This window comes from Neolamprologus multifasciatus, chromosome 10, assembly GCF_963576455.1.
Source record: "Neolamprologus multifasciatus chromosome 10, fNeoMul1.2, whole genome shotgun sequence".
Classification (NCBI taxonomy): Eukaryota; Metazoa; Chordata; class Actinopteri; order Cichliformes; family Cichlidae; genus Neolamprologus; species Neolamprologus multifasciatus.
In genome coordinates, this window is record NC_140448.1 from 7426556 (window position 1) to 7443366 (window position 16811).

General features: G+C 41.8%; 1 protein-coding gene across 1 annotated transcript in view; it reads left to right on the plus strand.

Annotated features, from left to right (window-relative positions):
* rnf43 (ring finger protein 43) overlaps positions 1-16811 on the plus strand; it is a 102734-nt gene that overhangs the window by 71734 nt on the left and 14189 nt on the right. Inside the window, exon 2 of the mRNA XM_085175813.1 lies at positions 978-1091. Coding sequence (XP_085031939.1) covers positions 978-1091 — 114 coding nt within the window. The remainder of the gene's footprint in view (positions 1-977; positions 1092-16811) is intronic.

The following is a 16811-nucleotide window of genomic DNA, read 5'->3' on the forward strand; positions in this document are numbered from 1 at the left end:
CCAGGCTGGGACGAGCTCATAGCAGGGCTAGGAAAGGACAGGCCAAGACAGGGCTAGGGAGGAACCCCAGGGACCGGGTGCTGCAGAGTGATCTGTGAACTTTAAGGACCTGTACCTGAGGTGTTATCATTCATGTCATCCAGGCAAATTAGCGATGCTGTTTTCCCGACTGCCGTGCAACTCCCTGTGCCCGTGACAGCATGTCTGTGACTTGCAAGCACTGCTGCGATCCCTTGAGCTCTTAAATGCAGCCTTTCAGCAGCTCAGAATTTCCTTCCTTTCAGAAGGGATCAAATGTTCCACTAAAGATTGACTATCTCTCATTCTTTCAGTCCTCAAGGCTTTAAGTGGGAGTGAATACTGCCATCCATGTCATTGATTTCGTAGGGTGCCAAAGTTTTCCTCTTGATGTCAGCCTGGGTATGGTTTAGGAAGAAACCATTTAATTTAACACATAAAGGCTTCCATAAATTGCAATTGTTGTTCTCTAGTGGTGTGAAAAAGAGCTTTAGCATTTTTGTGCAGACTGTCTTTTAAAGCATCTTTGTGAACATTTCTTTTTCTATTTTGCTTTTGGTTTGAGGTCACACACTTTAGGTTGTCTTTTGGGTAGATATGGAAAAATGTAGATATGATAACACTGAGTTATTTATCTACTATTTCATTTAAAAAAATGAAATCTAAATTTAAGTAGTCCCTTGTAATGGCAAAACCCCCACCAAACTACACTTGAATATATCAGAAAGCTTTGGTGATTCTGTAATAGTTAATGCCTTAAATTGTCTCTACTGCTTCTGCATGCACTCAGTGTGATTGAGTAATTTTGCCTCATTTACATCATTTCTAAAGAAAGTTCAGTAAGCCGTACATCATTCCCAGATTCATTGTTTGTGTACTTTGTGCTCGTGCTTCTGGAGTGTGCATTGTAGCAAGAAAAAATATTGCTAACCCCTTGCTCTCTCTCCTTTTTTTTGCAGTATCATCCTCTGTCTCTTTGCAACACAAGTGAGGATGAACGACAAGAGAGTGACTTCATCACCATCGTCAAACTGGAGCACAGGGTACATCACTGTCTGCCACTGCCCGACAAGGTATGGATTGCGCACACTGACACACAGGTGGTGTTGAATTTAGCTTATTTTTGTTTGTTTGTTTGTTTAATGGTCTGAGAAACTCCTCCCTCCGTGACCCCCTTCCTCGTCTCAGACGTGGCAGCAGACAGATCGACCGTACTGCCATTTTGTCTTGCCTCCAGCACCCCTCCCGCTCTCTGACTTTAAAGAGATGATCCTTTATTTGGCAGGAGCCTGATGTTTTGTCCAGTACAGTGATCTTTTTGAGTGAGGGCTTGGACAGGAGGGGGTGGGCTTAGCTCAGCGCTGCTATGTAGCAAGTGGCATCGAGCCCTGGCTTTGGATGTAAGGCTTTCAAGCCCCAGCTGTCACTAGTCAGATCCCAGCCAGCCAACCAGAACCAGACACTGAGTGTTCTCCATTTCTGCTTCTCTCTAATATGAACGCAGCCAGAACTCCATAGAGTCCACTGACAGTGGTTCAGATGTATGTGTAACTTTGACGGAGGTGACCTAAATCTCCCTTGTGTTTAAGCATTCTACCATACACACTGGCTGGCATACCCTGACTTTAAAATAGTGTGATTTAAAACTGTTGCTATTTTTTCCCCCGTTTTTCAAGTGGTGACAAATTAGCAGGCAGGAGTATAGTTAAGCGCCTGCCTTTTTTTAGCTTGTGTTTTCTTTTCCCCTAATTTAAAGCCATGTTTAGGAGCTGCCCGCCGTGGCGACGATGTAGAGACATTCCCACATTCCCCGCTCCTTTCTTCCTCCTCCTGTTTGCTCCTCCGGTGGGAACCAAATCGGAGAAAGAGGGGTGTCATTCCAGGCTGACTGCAGAAAACAGTTCTGATTAAAGCCTTAATGGCAACACTGTGTTGTCCCATAAACAAAACACACTCTCCTCCCTCATGCAAAAGTATCCAAGAACAAAAGGCCGCCGCTTCCGAGTGCTTTCTTCCTCCCTGCAAATCGCCTTTGAGAAGCAAGGGAAAGAGGAAGGAGAGAAGTGTGTGTGTGTGTTTGTTTTGTTTGGCTTGTCTGGAAAGTATGTATTGCACTAAACTCCACTCCAGCCACCTGCATCGTCGTTTTCATAGCACGATTCAAAGCTTTTGGTCTGGTGGATTTATTGGGGATTCAGCATGCAGCTGCTGAGAAGTTTGCTCTTGGCCTTTTGAAGGGATGAATCAGATATTTGGGGATGTGCGGTGCTGGGTCAGCCATGGTCTCTGGATGGGCCTTGTTTACAGCTAAGTCTGAGTGTAAACCCGCCTCGCTGATCTATAGATACTCTGACGGCCGCAGAGGGTTCGGATTGCACCACGCACACTCAGAATAGAGCGTAAAGCAAACAAAGTGACGCTCAAAACCCCGAGGGATAGCATTTCATTGTTATTCCTTGTTTTTATTTTGGTTTTCAGGGATTCTTATATCCAACCTTGCAGGGAGATTTCCTTGTTGATTTGCAGCAGTTCGCGCTGCCTCATTCAGTGCATCAAAACAGCTTGGAAAGTTTGTGCTGTGATACTTCCAGCATTGCTGACCATCTCTCAAATACATTCATGAACTTGTATGACGTGAAGAAGAACGTGTGCCTCTACCTCAGTGATTTAAAGTCTATGTTAAAAGTACAATGCTGTAAAAATCAGGGTCGTTTTCCCTTGATTGTTACTCAGTGCGAAACAAAAACTGATATTGGGAAACCTTGTATGCTCATCTCCATTATGTCATAGGAGTGTGTGACTGACAGACTAAATGAACAAAAAAAGCTGATGTTTTACGGGAATATGTACAAAGGGCGACGAGAGAAACGCAGCACGGTTCTCTGACGTGGAGGCACTGAAATATAGGAGAGGGTGGTTAGATCCAGAGCTGCACAGGTGGCTGGAGGTGAGTATGAATTTAATCGGTTTAGGCTTACTTGCACGTGGGGGTTAGGGATAGAGTGAGCATCTATCTGAATGGTGGGATGCATGAAAGGTTCCAGATTTCCCAACCTGGTGATTACAGGAATCCAGGAGTGACAGCACGCAGGTGAGTCCCATGAGTAGTAGCGTTTTTCCAGGAGTTTCCAAGCAGGCTTGGTGAATGTTAGTAGGTGCAGCCAGCATCCAGTAGATTACACTGCAGGTGAGGTTAATTGAAAGCGAGAAAACTAGTGAGACAAAAACATTAACAGCGAGAGACAAGGGCTGTATCCCAATTCAGGGTCTGCAGCCTTAAAGTACGCAGCCTTAACGGTCCACAAGGGCCGCGTACTCAAAGACCGCTAAGGCCGGAAGTGAGAGAGGCTTGTGAAATGGGACAGTCTAGCCTCCGTCGCGCTGCCCAGGTTGCCTAGCAACCATGATACTAACAGCTGGAAACGTTTCATACAGCTTTGTTTGACAGAAATGAAGGAGAAAATCTTTTGTTCATTTGTTTGTTTGTTGCTACATGAGCTTTGATCATTCTCTGTAAGATTAAGGTCAGCTATTGAACGGCGTATATTTTAAAGGCTTTAAAACCAAGTTCGTTCACTAATGTCACATAACTTTGCCGACATGTGGCCAACAGTAATGTTTTAATGTTCTTCGTTAGTAAACATTTGCACATAAATAAGTGACATAATATTAAGTACTTCCTTAAAGTTTACTCTTTGGGCGCCCCTCATCCGCCGTCGAGCAGCCTTTGAATTGGGACAGCCTTCGTCGCGTCGCTATGACGTAATCGGCCTTAAAATGCAGCCTTTAAGGCTGCAGCCATTGGCTGTATTGGGATATAGCCATTGGCTGTATTGGGATACAGCCAATGAGACCTCGCTACTACTGTGAGGTAGCTGATGAATTTTTGGGTTTTCATGAGCTGTATGCCAAAATCATCAATGTTAAAACAATAAAAGGCTTGAACTACTTCAGTTGTGTGTAATGAATCTAAAATATATGAAAGTCTAATGTTTATCAGTACATTACAGAAAATAATGCACTTTATCACAATATGCTCAGGCCAAGAGCCCCCCACCCCACCCAAAAAAAACCCAAAACTTCTACATACAGTGACTTCATTATTTGAGACTTTGGCCAAGCAGCGTAACAGTACATATACAACATAAAACAAAGAAAGCTAGAACGAGGTCAATTTCATAAATTATTAAGAATGATTAATTATTATGAATTTTTTTTAACATTTTAATTGAACATAGAGATGAGGGTTTTATTCTCAACCCTTATAAACTGAAATATTTTAACAGCTTCTTGTAGGAGTTTTTCAGCCTGACTTCACCTTCTGCCATGTATTGGTTAAAAAATGTTTCTGTAAAATAAAAATAAACTCTGCAACTCTGTTTCAGAGGGTATTCTTCCAACGAGTCTGCCATGCCACACCAGTATTGTTTCTACAGTAGACCAGATTGGACAAACCATATACCTTCTTGAGAGGGTTGTTTTTGAATTTGTGTGAGGGTACTACTGTAGGTTCTCATTTTGCAAGGACATGATGAGGTGAGAGGTATTAAGTTGGTTGCAGTATGCAACCTCACCACAAGATACCACTAAATCCCACATGCTGCATTTTTAATAGCTGAAAAGGATTTTCAGTGTAGGCAGAGACAGTGTATTAATGATAAATTGAGCTGTTCTGAATCAGTAAGTTCATTATTAAGTTCGTTATCCCTGCAACACACCTGTTCAAGGTGAACCCCACCTCTTGCCCTATGGCAGCTGGGAATGGCTCCAGCCTGCGCCATGACCCCGAATTGGAAAAGTGGAAAAAAATGGATGGATGAACTTTACAAAGTGAACTTAAACATATTTAATAGAAGTTATAAAAAAGGGGGAAAGCTTTCTCTTTCTACAGTTATGTCCCATCAATCTGTTGCAGCTATTTGCAAATGCCTGAATCAGAACTGTTCACTGCTCCAGTGGTTTTGCATCATTGCAAAATGCGAAACAAGCAGAGGCCACAAGCTCTCTCTTCCTGCATGTTGTGCTATGGTAGAAGCAATCTGTTTGCTGTCTGCTTGTTTCACTTTACACTGAAGCCATGGAAAGGCTCTCAGGCTTAAGTCACAGGGCAACACGTGATTCAGAGAAAAGGCACTGCGGTGGTGCCAGGAGTACTAGACTAAACTCCACACCAAGCTTAATTTACTCTGAATAAATGCTGTAATCTGTGCTTTTTGAAAGTGCGGACATTCTCCCACTCAAACTTCACCTCTGTGAAACACGATGAACACGAAGTGGTTTTGTGAAAACAGCTCTTACAGTGATTGAGTTTGGCCCATGTCTGGACTTGTTGACTCTCATAGAAAGCCTTGCTTATTGATTCTGCTCCTCTCAGATGAAAAGGCTTCTTGGCCTGATTGTTCAGTAATCCTGTTTTCTTTAACTGGGGCTTTTATGTGTGTGTGTGTGTGTGTGTGTGTGTGTGTGTGTGTGTGTGTGTGTGTGTGTGTGTGTGTGTGTGTGTGTGTGTGTGTGTGTGTGGATGCGTATTACTAGGCCACATGAATTCAAGTATGTTTTTGCAAATTTTATCTGGCACAAACACAATGCCGGTCAGATGGGTCAAGAGTCAGGTGACACTGACTGTGTTTGTCTAATGTACTGAATCGCCTGGCATCAGTTTGATAATACTGTTTGTGACTGGTGCTCGAAAAATATATGATAGCAACATCGTTCTGTGGATCATTGTGCTTGTCTGTCAGTCTCTCTACTACTTTGGTCTAACTGAAATATGCCAGAGGGCAGCATTAACAATACATTAAATATGTTAATGTTAGGAAGACAACTGGTCTCAAGGGTCTCAAACACGTTGTGAATGGACTGTGCTTATTATTATTGCTTATTAGCATGTTGTGCTAATAAGCAAATGTTGACCTGCTAATATATAAAAATTGGGGTAAATTGGGGTAAACCCATATACTGTAGCTAAAAGATGGACATAGCCACCACCACAAAATAGTAGAATTTCACTCAGTAAAACCGAAGCACAGATGGACAGTTTGGACAGTTTTAAACCTCATAGCGGGTCATAAAATTTCCCAGATAGTGCAATTAAAATGCTCCAATGACACCAACCCTATAAAAACAGAGGGGACAGTCAGTGGAGGTGAAGCTAGCGACTGTGTAGTTCTTTTCACCTGTATTGTGAGTTAGAAAGTACTGATCTTGTAATTCCAAGTATATCTTTTTTTCTCACTTGGTGGCTTTTAACAAGAGTTAAACTACATGATGTGGATGCAGTTTAAGTGAAGCTTTTGCTGGAGACTAAAGGTGGTTAAGCATATCCTTCCAGTGTAATGGGACGAGCCAAAAGAGCATTCGTTGTTCTCATATCCAGTTTTACTATGGTGCACCTCTGATTTTTCTTGGTATCAGGTGGGATCAGGAGGAATACATTACCATGCATACATACATTAAAATTGGGTGTGCTAGGCTTTTATCCCCTTTTAAGTACAATACCGTCCCTGTGATGACTCACTGCCAGTTTGGGAATTCTATAGTGTTTCAGAGGAAACATGTGGGAACTACTGCAACTCAGGTGTACTGACATGAGCATTCACCTTTTTGAATACACTGAAAATGCCATTTTTATTTGTCCTCACAATAATTCATTTAAGTCCGGCAGTGTGTATACTGTATTCACACATGAACGGGAACTAAATGCAGTGCTAAAATGATTCTCTAACTTGAACTCTTTTTATATACAAAAAAAAACCCTCCAAAACATTGCTGACAATCTGAGTAATTAAATATGTACTTGTTATCTTCAGATTGTGACACAAACCTGATCCTGGAAGTTATCCACCACAAATAAATAAAAACTTTAAAAATAACACTCTTTTGCCTGTGGGGAAGAGCGCCTATAAAAATGAACCCTGAACCCTCTCTGTCGCATCATGTTGGTGATCGCAGCAACATGTCTACCTCCAGGCGACAATTAAAGACTTTTTAAGGAGAAGCTGATGTGTGCAGCTGTCGTCCTGGTTACCTCCTGTTTGGAAGGAGGGAAGGACTTGTAGGAATGGATGGTCCTGAGGGAGAGAAGTTTTAATTGATCTAGGATTTTTCTTTTCTTTTCTTTTTTTTATGAGGCTGTGTGAACTGCTTCCAGTGTGTCAGCATAGAGCACGCCCCATGACTTGCAGTAGAGCCGGCGGAATAATAAATCAAAAACGACATGCTTGAAGTGCACAAAACCAAAAAAGGTTTCTGCGGTTATTTTGAAACACCCTGGTGCTTGTTGCACCGAATTTTAAGTGGAAGCACCGTGTATAATTGTGGCTTGATAGTGTGCAAAACTACTGGTGCGAGAAGGCAGCGGATACCTGCAACCTTCGGGTTTCTGTAGAGTCACTGAAGCTGTCAGAGTAGATAGAGAGCTGGCAAGAATCGCTCATGAATAAAGGGGTTTGTGGGATTTTAGGGAGGCTTACATTGGTTCAACTTAACCAACTAAAGTAACCAAGAGCAGATGGATTATGGAACAGATGTGCACAGACTGTGGGACCGAGATTGCAGTGCATCATAGGCTGCTGTCTCCTTATTTACATCCAGGCTTCTGCTCCTCCTGCTATCTATACTAAGTCACCAGGACACCTGGAGCAGTGCTTTCACACCTATCACCAACAATAAAATACAGCCTTTTGATTTGTTATATTTAATAAGAGGTAGATTAGCCACAGAGTCCAAAAGATTTTTTGCTAGCAAGCTCTGCATGTGTTTAGTCTGCTCTAAAGCTATTAACATGTTTAACACGGGGTATATGGAGTTGACTCACTTTTGGAGGCAGCCTAAATTGACATCAGAGAAACTGAAATTTTTGTCACTTTCTGCAGTTTGCTGATCTGGAAAGGTAAATAAAATATGAGAATAAATAAATTTTCTCCATGTTTTCGGTGCTTACAGACTTACTAGTAAGTGCTTGTTATATTAAGCTATTTTTCTGTGTTCTGTTCACAGAAAATATGTATATGTTTTTTGAGCAAAGACGTTGGCTGGAAGTGCAGTGGCAGCTGCCTTTATCTGCTTTTACTTTGGCAGCCGAGTCTAACATCTCCAGCTCATCTGAGACAAGTTTTTCTGTGTTCTGTTCACAGAAAAATGGGATAGAATATTAAAAAAGTTACATTTGGGTCGTAATGACCACTGAAGTTTGGTTTGCTTATGGGACTCAGTTGCCAGCATTAGAACTTCAGTTCTGTTGCTATTGAAGGATTTCATAAAGAATTGGTGACAGTATAATGCCATAAACACTCCTCTTGTGTCCTGAACTTTCAGACCAGGAAGTGTAGTCTCAGTAAAAGGAAGCATTTTGAAAACAAGGGAAACCCACTAATGGAGGAATGAGTTGTGGTTTCTGTCTCCTTGTGTGTTATTCTCTGTAAGGGTCAACGCTGACTTGGCCCATGTCAGTGGGCATATATGTTTTTTAAGCAAAGACGTTGGCTGGAAGTGCAGTGGCAGCTGCCTTTATCTGCTTTTACTTTGGCAGCCGAGTCTAACATCTCCAGCTCATCTGAGACAAGTCGAGGAGGAGTAACACAGAGGAACATCTGGAAAAAAGAGGATATTTCAGCTTTTGAGAGTTAATGCAAAAAGCAGCAGGTACACAATGGACATTTTGGCTGGTATGAAATGCGTCATCGTTAGCAGACTTCTGGATTTGCTTTGATTTCTCTCCCATGAAAATTCATTATTTGCCTGTCTGTGCCAGACAGTTGCTCGGTTGCCTTCAAAGGGATAAACTATGACTTTTCTGTTTCCTTCTTCAGCTACTCAAAGCTGGATACCAACTTTTGCAACCTTGGCCATACATTACAAGCTGACCGGCAAGGACTGTGCACCTCTTAAACCTGTTGCATGCAGCTTAAATTTTTGTCTTTTATTCTTTGAAGCACACAAAAGCACCGACAGCGTCACATTTTTACTGCTTCCAGTTTGAGATAAACTCTAAATCACAACATAAAAAGTCTGGAAACCACGCGGGGACAGTTCAAAATCAGTTTTTCAGTTGTCAATGCAAAAGACACGGGCCTGTTTTTTCCTGTTATCCTTAGGGTAATATTCCATCAGCTCATTGTGAGATAGGTTTACAAGGCTTTGATCATTTCATCTTTAATGTGAGTGCTTCAAAAGTAATATAGAATTAGCTTTGGGCTTATCTCCAACAAGACTCCCTTTTATCAGGCAGCACAGTGAAAGGGTGGCCTTGTTAATGTGCAGTCTTGCACTGTTAAACATCTCAAATATTTCTCCAGTTTTGACTGTTCGCCTTTTCAGGTACACCACACGCAGAAACCCACACTGCACTCTATCCGATTCTTTATTTTTTGAAATGATGGGATTTTTAAAAAGTGACTACATTCCTGTCTTTGTGACCCAGATGCCTCCGTTTTCTCCTCCCTTTTCCCCATTGCTAAAGTTAGGCCATGTCTTTGTTCACCACATCACTGTGCAGATAAATCAGTAGGAAGTATTTAGTTTTGAGTCCGCTGCCGTCTTTTAGGTCAGTGCACTCATTACTGTGGTCATGATGTAATTTGTACTTTGATTAGCCCGTCTCCAAGGATTTCATTTATTTTGTCTTTGAGACATGGTGTTGTTTCAACACAGGAAGAAAGGTTTTGTTTGCACCTGCGTACTAACTGCGTCTGTATGAAATGAACTATGTCAGACCATGTGACGTAGACACATTCCAGTTATTGGTTGTGTTAACAATCAAGAATTGGCTAAAATGGACAGGATGTACACAGTTTTTCCATAATAAAACATTTTCAAAATTTTGGGGGTTTAGTGCCATAATATCAAAGTAAATAAGCTATTTGGGAAAGTAAATGCTCAAAAAATTTTATGATATTGTTGATACCAATAATGTTGCAAAGTTGCTGAAGAAAACTGTGTTGTTAGTCGGCTGCAGATGAAGCTGCTAGTTTGCAACTGGTGTTGTCCTTTTGACAGTAAATTGAACTTGTAGACTGTATATAAAAGACGGAGCCATGTGACTTAATTGGTTGAATTTCACTAATCAAAACCTGAACATAAACGTCTTGGAATGTCTGTGCTTCAAATTTTCTACCTATAGGGTTGATATAAAGGTAAAAAAGTATGCATAGAGGCCATTTGAAGATTTGTAGTTTTTGGGACTTACTGGCGCTTTGTTTAGTCACACATGGTGCAGTTTGGGTGAAGCGCACACTGCCAAACAACGATTTATGTTGCATTTAGATGCCAACTGGTTAGTCATGTGCACTAGCTAGTTTTTTGGGATACAAGTGAGCACCATTAACATTTGAAAATGAAAACTCTGCATCATTTAACCTGTAATTTTTCTGCAGAAAATTGCACTCTTCTGTTTGTAGTTTAGCACAGCAGGATAAACAATACTGCAGCTACAAGTTGAACGTGCATAACTTCTGATTCTGTGACTTGACAGTGACTGCTCTGTCAAAAAAAGGCAGACATGTCACTTGTACTTCATCCTTTTTCTTATAAAGCATAATCTTTGAGTTTGTCTGCATGATAGATTGTGTTATTTTGCACCTTTGAAGTGGTTAAGCATGACATTTTAGAGGACAACACTATGCTTTTTTCCAGTATAAAGCACTGTCATTTTGGTCTGTGCACCCTTCCTTTTTGCAGAGCCATACTCAGGCACGCTCTCTGAGTAAATGGTCAGCAACTGTACTATAGGACAAGGGAGGAAGCCGAAAACAAATTCTGAGAGGGCAAATCTGCAGCTGTTCCAAGGACAGGAAAATACTTTGATAAGGGAACATGGACAATGAGTCCACGGCTGGACTCATTAGCCTAACATTTAAATGTTGTATTTATACTGTTCTGTTATACTGTGCCGTCAGTGCTGGTGCTTCCTCACTGTTACCTGAAAGAAATTTCCACCTGAGGTTGCCGTCTGGTTAGTATTCTACACACAAGGTGGGACAGGGGAGTAGCAGTATCTATACTGTTTAGTGGTGCACTTTAATGCAAGTTTCTGTCCATCAGGGTGACAGATTAGAAAGCTCTGGAACAAGCCTTAATTGTGTGTGTGTTTGTGTGTGTGTGTTGGGGGCGGGGGTGGGGGGGCTTTGTGGGCTGCCTAACAATGAGAAGAATACTTCAGGTTTCCCTACTTAATGGGAAAGTGCATTCCTTTTTTCTTTGTCACCACTTCAAAAACAGGTGGTGTGCTTTACATTTCACAGTCACGTGCGGATTTTGAAATGGTGATTTGGTCGCCTGCGAGAGGCTGAAAACACTTGTTCAAGTGAGCAGGTGGGACAAAAAAAGGACATCAGGGCATGGTACGGATTAGGTCCTCTAATCTTACCTGGGAACGGTATGAAAATGGGCTGGAATCTTAGTCAGACACTTTTGACTTCTTAATTAATCAAGGAAGTCTGCAGATACGTGAAAGCTGAGTAGTTGTTTAAATTGGTGCTGCATTGGGAAGCAAGCGGGAAGAATTTCATGCATATTACTGTCTGCAGGTACCTGGAAATTTTAGCTTGGCAACAAGAAAAGTCTGAGGTTAGACATTCTCACAGATGTCAGCATTGTTGCTGCTCAGCTCAGTTCACCGTTGTCATCACCTCTGCCACAGAGGTGCGAGTAATTCGCCTGCCTGCCTGTTGCCTGCTGCTCTCTCCCCGCTGGTTCTCTCACATCTTGTCGGCTTTCTAAGACGATGCCAGCGTTGCTAAGCTAAACACCGACCCTCCCTCCCAACATGCACATAAGATCTGGAAGATGTTCTGTTTGCTTTTAGCTGCGATGTGCTTTGAGTGGCCACCGATTAGCAGCTTGTTGTCCCACTTTCTCACTTTCCTGCCCTTCCTATCCTATTCCTATCATTTCTCATTGAAATGATAGAGGGGCTGTGTCCTGGCCCGGCTTGGTTACTGTAGGCATGTGGTGCTAACACAACCTTTGTGGTCCAGTTGGAGTTTGTCGTTAATGGCACCACAAAACTTTTGTACCCAAACAGTGAGATGTCCATAGAGATACACCGCTCTAAAATAGGAACAGGTGGATTCTCAAATATTTGTGGATGTGTGAGGATTGTAAAATATGTCCCTCTTAGCAGGGTCTGCCTAATATTCCTGACTTATATTTCTATGAAAAGTGGAAATGCAGACTTGGTTGCTCTTTTACATGTTACACAGAGGGAAATGGGGACAAACTTCACTAAGTATTACTCACATAAGCAAGTCTTTAACTCTAAATACTTGGTGCATGCATTAAAAAAGTAACCTGGTAACAACCCTGGAAAAAGCAGTAATGACCCTGAACATGTCACAGCAACCTGAAAGAAGACTGTAAAAGTTGACATGAAAGTGAGCCGTCATGCAGAGTGAATAAACAGTACAATTTCACAAATCTTTTTTTGCAAAGGCTATAGTTAGTGATGCTAACAAAAGAACAAACATCCAAGAGATCCAGTTTAGTGACTCTCATTATCGGAGGTGAGGCCTTCCAGATTGATTGCCTAGAGCTCTCTGTGTCTCGCCTGTCAATCTACGGTCCCCTTCGTCTAAAATCATGTATTTAACAAACAGTTGTTGTGAAAAGGAAAATTAACCAAGAGAGGCTAAAATCATTTATTGGATCAGCCTGTAAACATGCTTTTAAGTTCTCCAAAGATGGCCTTTTAAAATGGGGACTCTGTGAGGAGTGACTCACTCTTTTTAGCAACTGCAGTTTATGCCACTTTCACACTGGCTTTATTTCTGCTTGAAGAACCCCGCTAGCAAATTTTAGCAGAAATCACAAATAACTGGATTGTCTTTGATTTCTGGGTTTAATTACAATGGACCTATCAATGTGAAGAACAGGCACATGTTTTTGTAAGTTACACCTGCTTCAAAGCACCTTAACTGCTCTCACCAGCTGCTGCTCCATTACTTAACTGTGTGTTCAATGGGCCAAACTACGCCAACAAAACTTTCTGCAGGCACCTGCTACTGGTACTTGGTGGATCCTTATGCCACTGATCAAAATTTATTTAGTCTGTTATTTCACGCTTACTGAGCTAATTGCATTTGCTTTTTAAAAAAAATACAAACAAAAAAAACCCAAATCACTTTGCTCTGTGAAATCAGCTGAAAAGCATGTTTCCATCAAACCAGGTTGAAATTTTTTACATACAAGTAAACCTTAAAATCGGCCCAATTTGCACATTAAGCAATGCATCTCAGCTTCTGAACACACTTGTTTACTAATAAAGCCATCTAATATATTCCCCGTAAGATAAGGCAGGGAAAAGAACATGTGCATTTTAACTTGCACGTGCATCATACATTTCCCCCATATTAGCATCTATGCATGCTAGGCTGTTTTTTTGCTGCCTGAGGGCAAAATTTGCCTACCTTTCACATGTCTCCCGATTTTAAGGAATGAAAAGCATTTGTCTCTCAAAGCGTTCCTATTAGGGCAGCACATCTCTCACTTGTCACTTCAGTGGGAGCGTGTGAGGGTCAGGGTTTCATCGGGCTGTCGCTGGCACGCATGATGTGACAAAAATGCTGTGCTCAAAATAGGACGCCGTGTCATGCTTGCACAGAATGACAGAGCCCAGATAATGCTGCACTGTGCCAAATTTCTGTTATTAAAATGCCAACCACTTGGGAGACACCTTCAGTTGGCTGCTAAGAAGGGAAGGTGGGAGATGGTGTGGAGTTCCTTATCAGTTGAGATTTTTGGAGTTCATCCTGCGTCCTCACTGAAGATGTTTTTCCACATGAGGATGGCAAATAGGATGATGAGTGCTTAATGGCCCTGCAGTTACAACTGTACTATATCACTGCCTCTCCCTGATGAATGAGGTGTTCATAGGGCAGTAACTTATTATTACTGCAATATTAGTCCTTTGATCTTCCAGCAGTTTTGAACCCTGGAGTTTTTTAGAAGGGTGGCTCATCAAAATAGCTTAGCAGATGCGTTCGGGCCTGGTCTTGCCCCCGCTATGGGGAGAGGAGGCCCGGAGGTGTGCAGAGGCACCAATGTGCAGGAAAACCTGACTACAGAGACGCTGCATTTTGGCCCGTCTTGTTTAAATGGATCAAAGAAGTCGTTTATTATCGTATATTGTGGTTTATATTTATTTGGAGATTGATGATTCTTGTGTCTGCTGCAGAAGGTTTTATTGTGAAGGGGAAAGCCCACTTTTATCTTCAAAGACCCCGAATATAAAGGTGCTGTCCTTGAATCCCTGCTAAGGAGCCCCAATAAACCACAAGATGTCATTCTTGCCAGGGCATTCCTCTATTAATGACAAAGGCGAATGGTAAGTCTCAGGGTGAAACATGAAGAGGGAGAAGAGAAGGGAGCAGAGGAGGTGAATGGGTTGATTTAGGGGAGTGGCAGGCGAGGCCCAGAGGGCGACCCTCGCTGACCCTGACTCCGCCTGCTTCAAGGTCACGTATGCCACGTCAGAAGCAGGACTGCTGGCAGAAAAATTTGTTACTTTTGATTTTCCTCTTTCAAATCTCTTTTTTTCTCTTTTGCGGCCCCTCTGTGCTGCTCACATTCCCTCCTGTTTACCTACCTAATTCTCTTTCCACCATCCCATCCTCCATCGGCGTGTCTGGCACATCCCAGCTCTCATTGTGCAGGCTGAGCCGCTGGCCCTCTTTAAGATCTGCATTAGAATGTTGTTTTTATATAGCAGCAAGCGGAGGCATGTGGAGTCTCTTTTGAACTGCTTAGCAAACAGATGGAGGTTTTTACGCTGCCTTTATGAGATTAAGTGAAACATTCCCATAAAACAGAAATGTCTCCGTGTCCCTTCACCCTGCTCACTCTCTTTGTTTCTCTCTCTCTCTTTCTGCCTTCATACCTTTTTCTCTCTTCATCCTTGTCTTTTTTTTTTTTTGTTCCCCATATTTTTTTTTCTGGCCCACTGCAGGCTTGGGCAAGGGCAGCCTGCTTCTGAAAGTGAAGTGGAAAGTAGACAGGTTTGTGTTACCAATAACTACTTCCCCAGGCAGGCGAGCGCTGAGCATCTCCCAGAGTTTAGACCACAGTGGCAAACAGGTCTTGTGAGTCTGACACTTCAGGCAGAGAGATAGAGCAAGTTCTTTCTCTGCTGCAGTGTGAACCAGTTCAACTCTGACTCAGGTTGGGTAGGCTCAAACGAGGTGTCATTGCTCTAGTGATGACTAGAAATTTAGGAAAAAAAGTTTTTCAACCCACGGGTTTAAAGTGAGTGTCTAGTTGTCTAGTGTACTAGTTGAGTCACGCAGGCATTTTATATGTGAGATCTCACCTGCATTTCACAACACTGGCCGAAATGCAGCACAAATTATGACAGATGTAGGGGGAGGCCCCTACAAATAACTGTAGAAACTCACTGTTGTACCTTTCTCCTGGCCTAATCTGTACATATTCTTAATTTCAACCAACTTGGATTCATCACTCCATCAGACCTGTTGCCACTGATTTTCTGTCCAGTTCTTATGGCATTTGGCATTCCTCAGTCTTTTCTCAATGTTTCCCTTATAAATGGCTTATTGACAGTCACCCTGCCAATGAGAAGATTTCGAATGAGGCTTCATTGAACAGTAGAAGGATCAACTGACAGTCCTGATGCATCTCCTAGGTCCTTTGTCGGGTCTTTGCTGGATTTCTTTCCTGTGTTTATCAGGATATGACTTTCAGATACTGCTCATTTGCTGTAGATAGTTTTATAGGCTGCCACTTCTTCTTTTGTCTTCTGCTTCTCCAGTTTTTGCAAAAATAATGAGGACTCACTGCACACCAGCTGAGATCCAGGTTTTTGGCTAATAGCTCCTTTGGAATCACCTTGTTGGTGCAAAAATACAATTTTATGTCTGTCAAACTGTGTTCTTTGACATTTTTCCTGAATTCAACTAAAGAAGTGTGAACAAACAATGATTTTTTTCCAACAGACTGCTGATAATAAATTGGCAAAAGATACCATTTAAAATTGGTTCACTGTTAAGTCATCTTTTATGTGTATATATAACACTGGTTCATCTCTTGAGTTAGGAGCCTTTTTATATTTGAATGATTCATAGGTAAGTTTTAAGTGGCTTAACAAACAAAAATGAGCACTGTAAAAGGTTGGGCTGCTTAGAAGCAAAACATAAAGAAATGAGGGTCGGCTGAATATATGCATGTATCATATGTTATGTATTATAGGAATGATAAACACAGCAATATAATATTGACATTGAGTGTTTTTGATGGGGGGGGGTTATAGTTTTTAGCACATATTGCTGATGACATGTTAGAGGAATTGACTTTGTTTGTTTGGGTTTAAGTCATCGCTGAAAACGAAACAATTTCCATGTTTGTCTTTGTACTTCAGTCACACGTCTGGATATCAACACATAGAATCTGTAGGCAGGGGACAAGCTTTCTGGTGTCCCTTTGGTTGCATGTAGGCAAGTAGTCCATGTGGAGAGCAAAGGAGGATTCGCATGTAACACAATAAAAAGCGACATCTGCTTTTCAGTAGGTCTTTTTTTTTACCACTCTTCCTCCAGAGGCTAGGTGAACAGAGTAGCTGATCAGAATGAAATGGAGGCACAGCTCATTTTTGTGAACAAACACTGAGGATCATAACTAAAATGTGATTTGCATTGATTTTCAGTAGTTGACCACTACAGAATGTCATATGGTATTCATGTATTGTCATAGTAAAATAAAAAAAGGTGCTTTTTTTCAGCTTTTATTTGTACCTATGTTAACGTCATTTACAAGCAGTGTGTGTGTTCAGTTGTCACTGTGCTGCT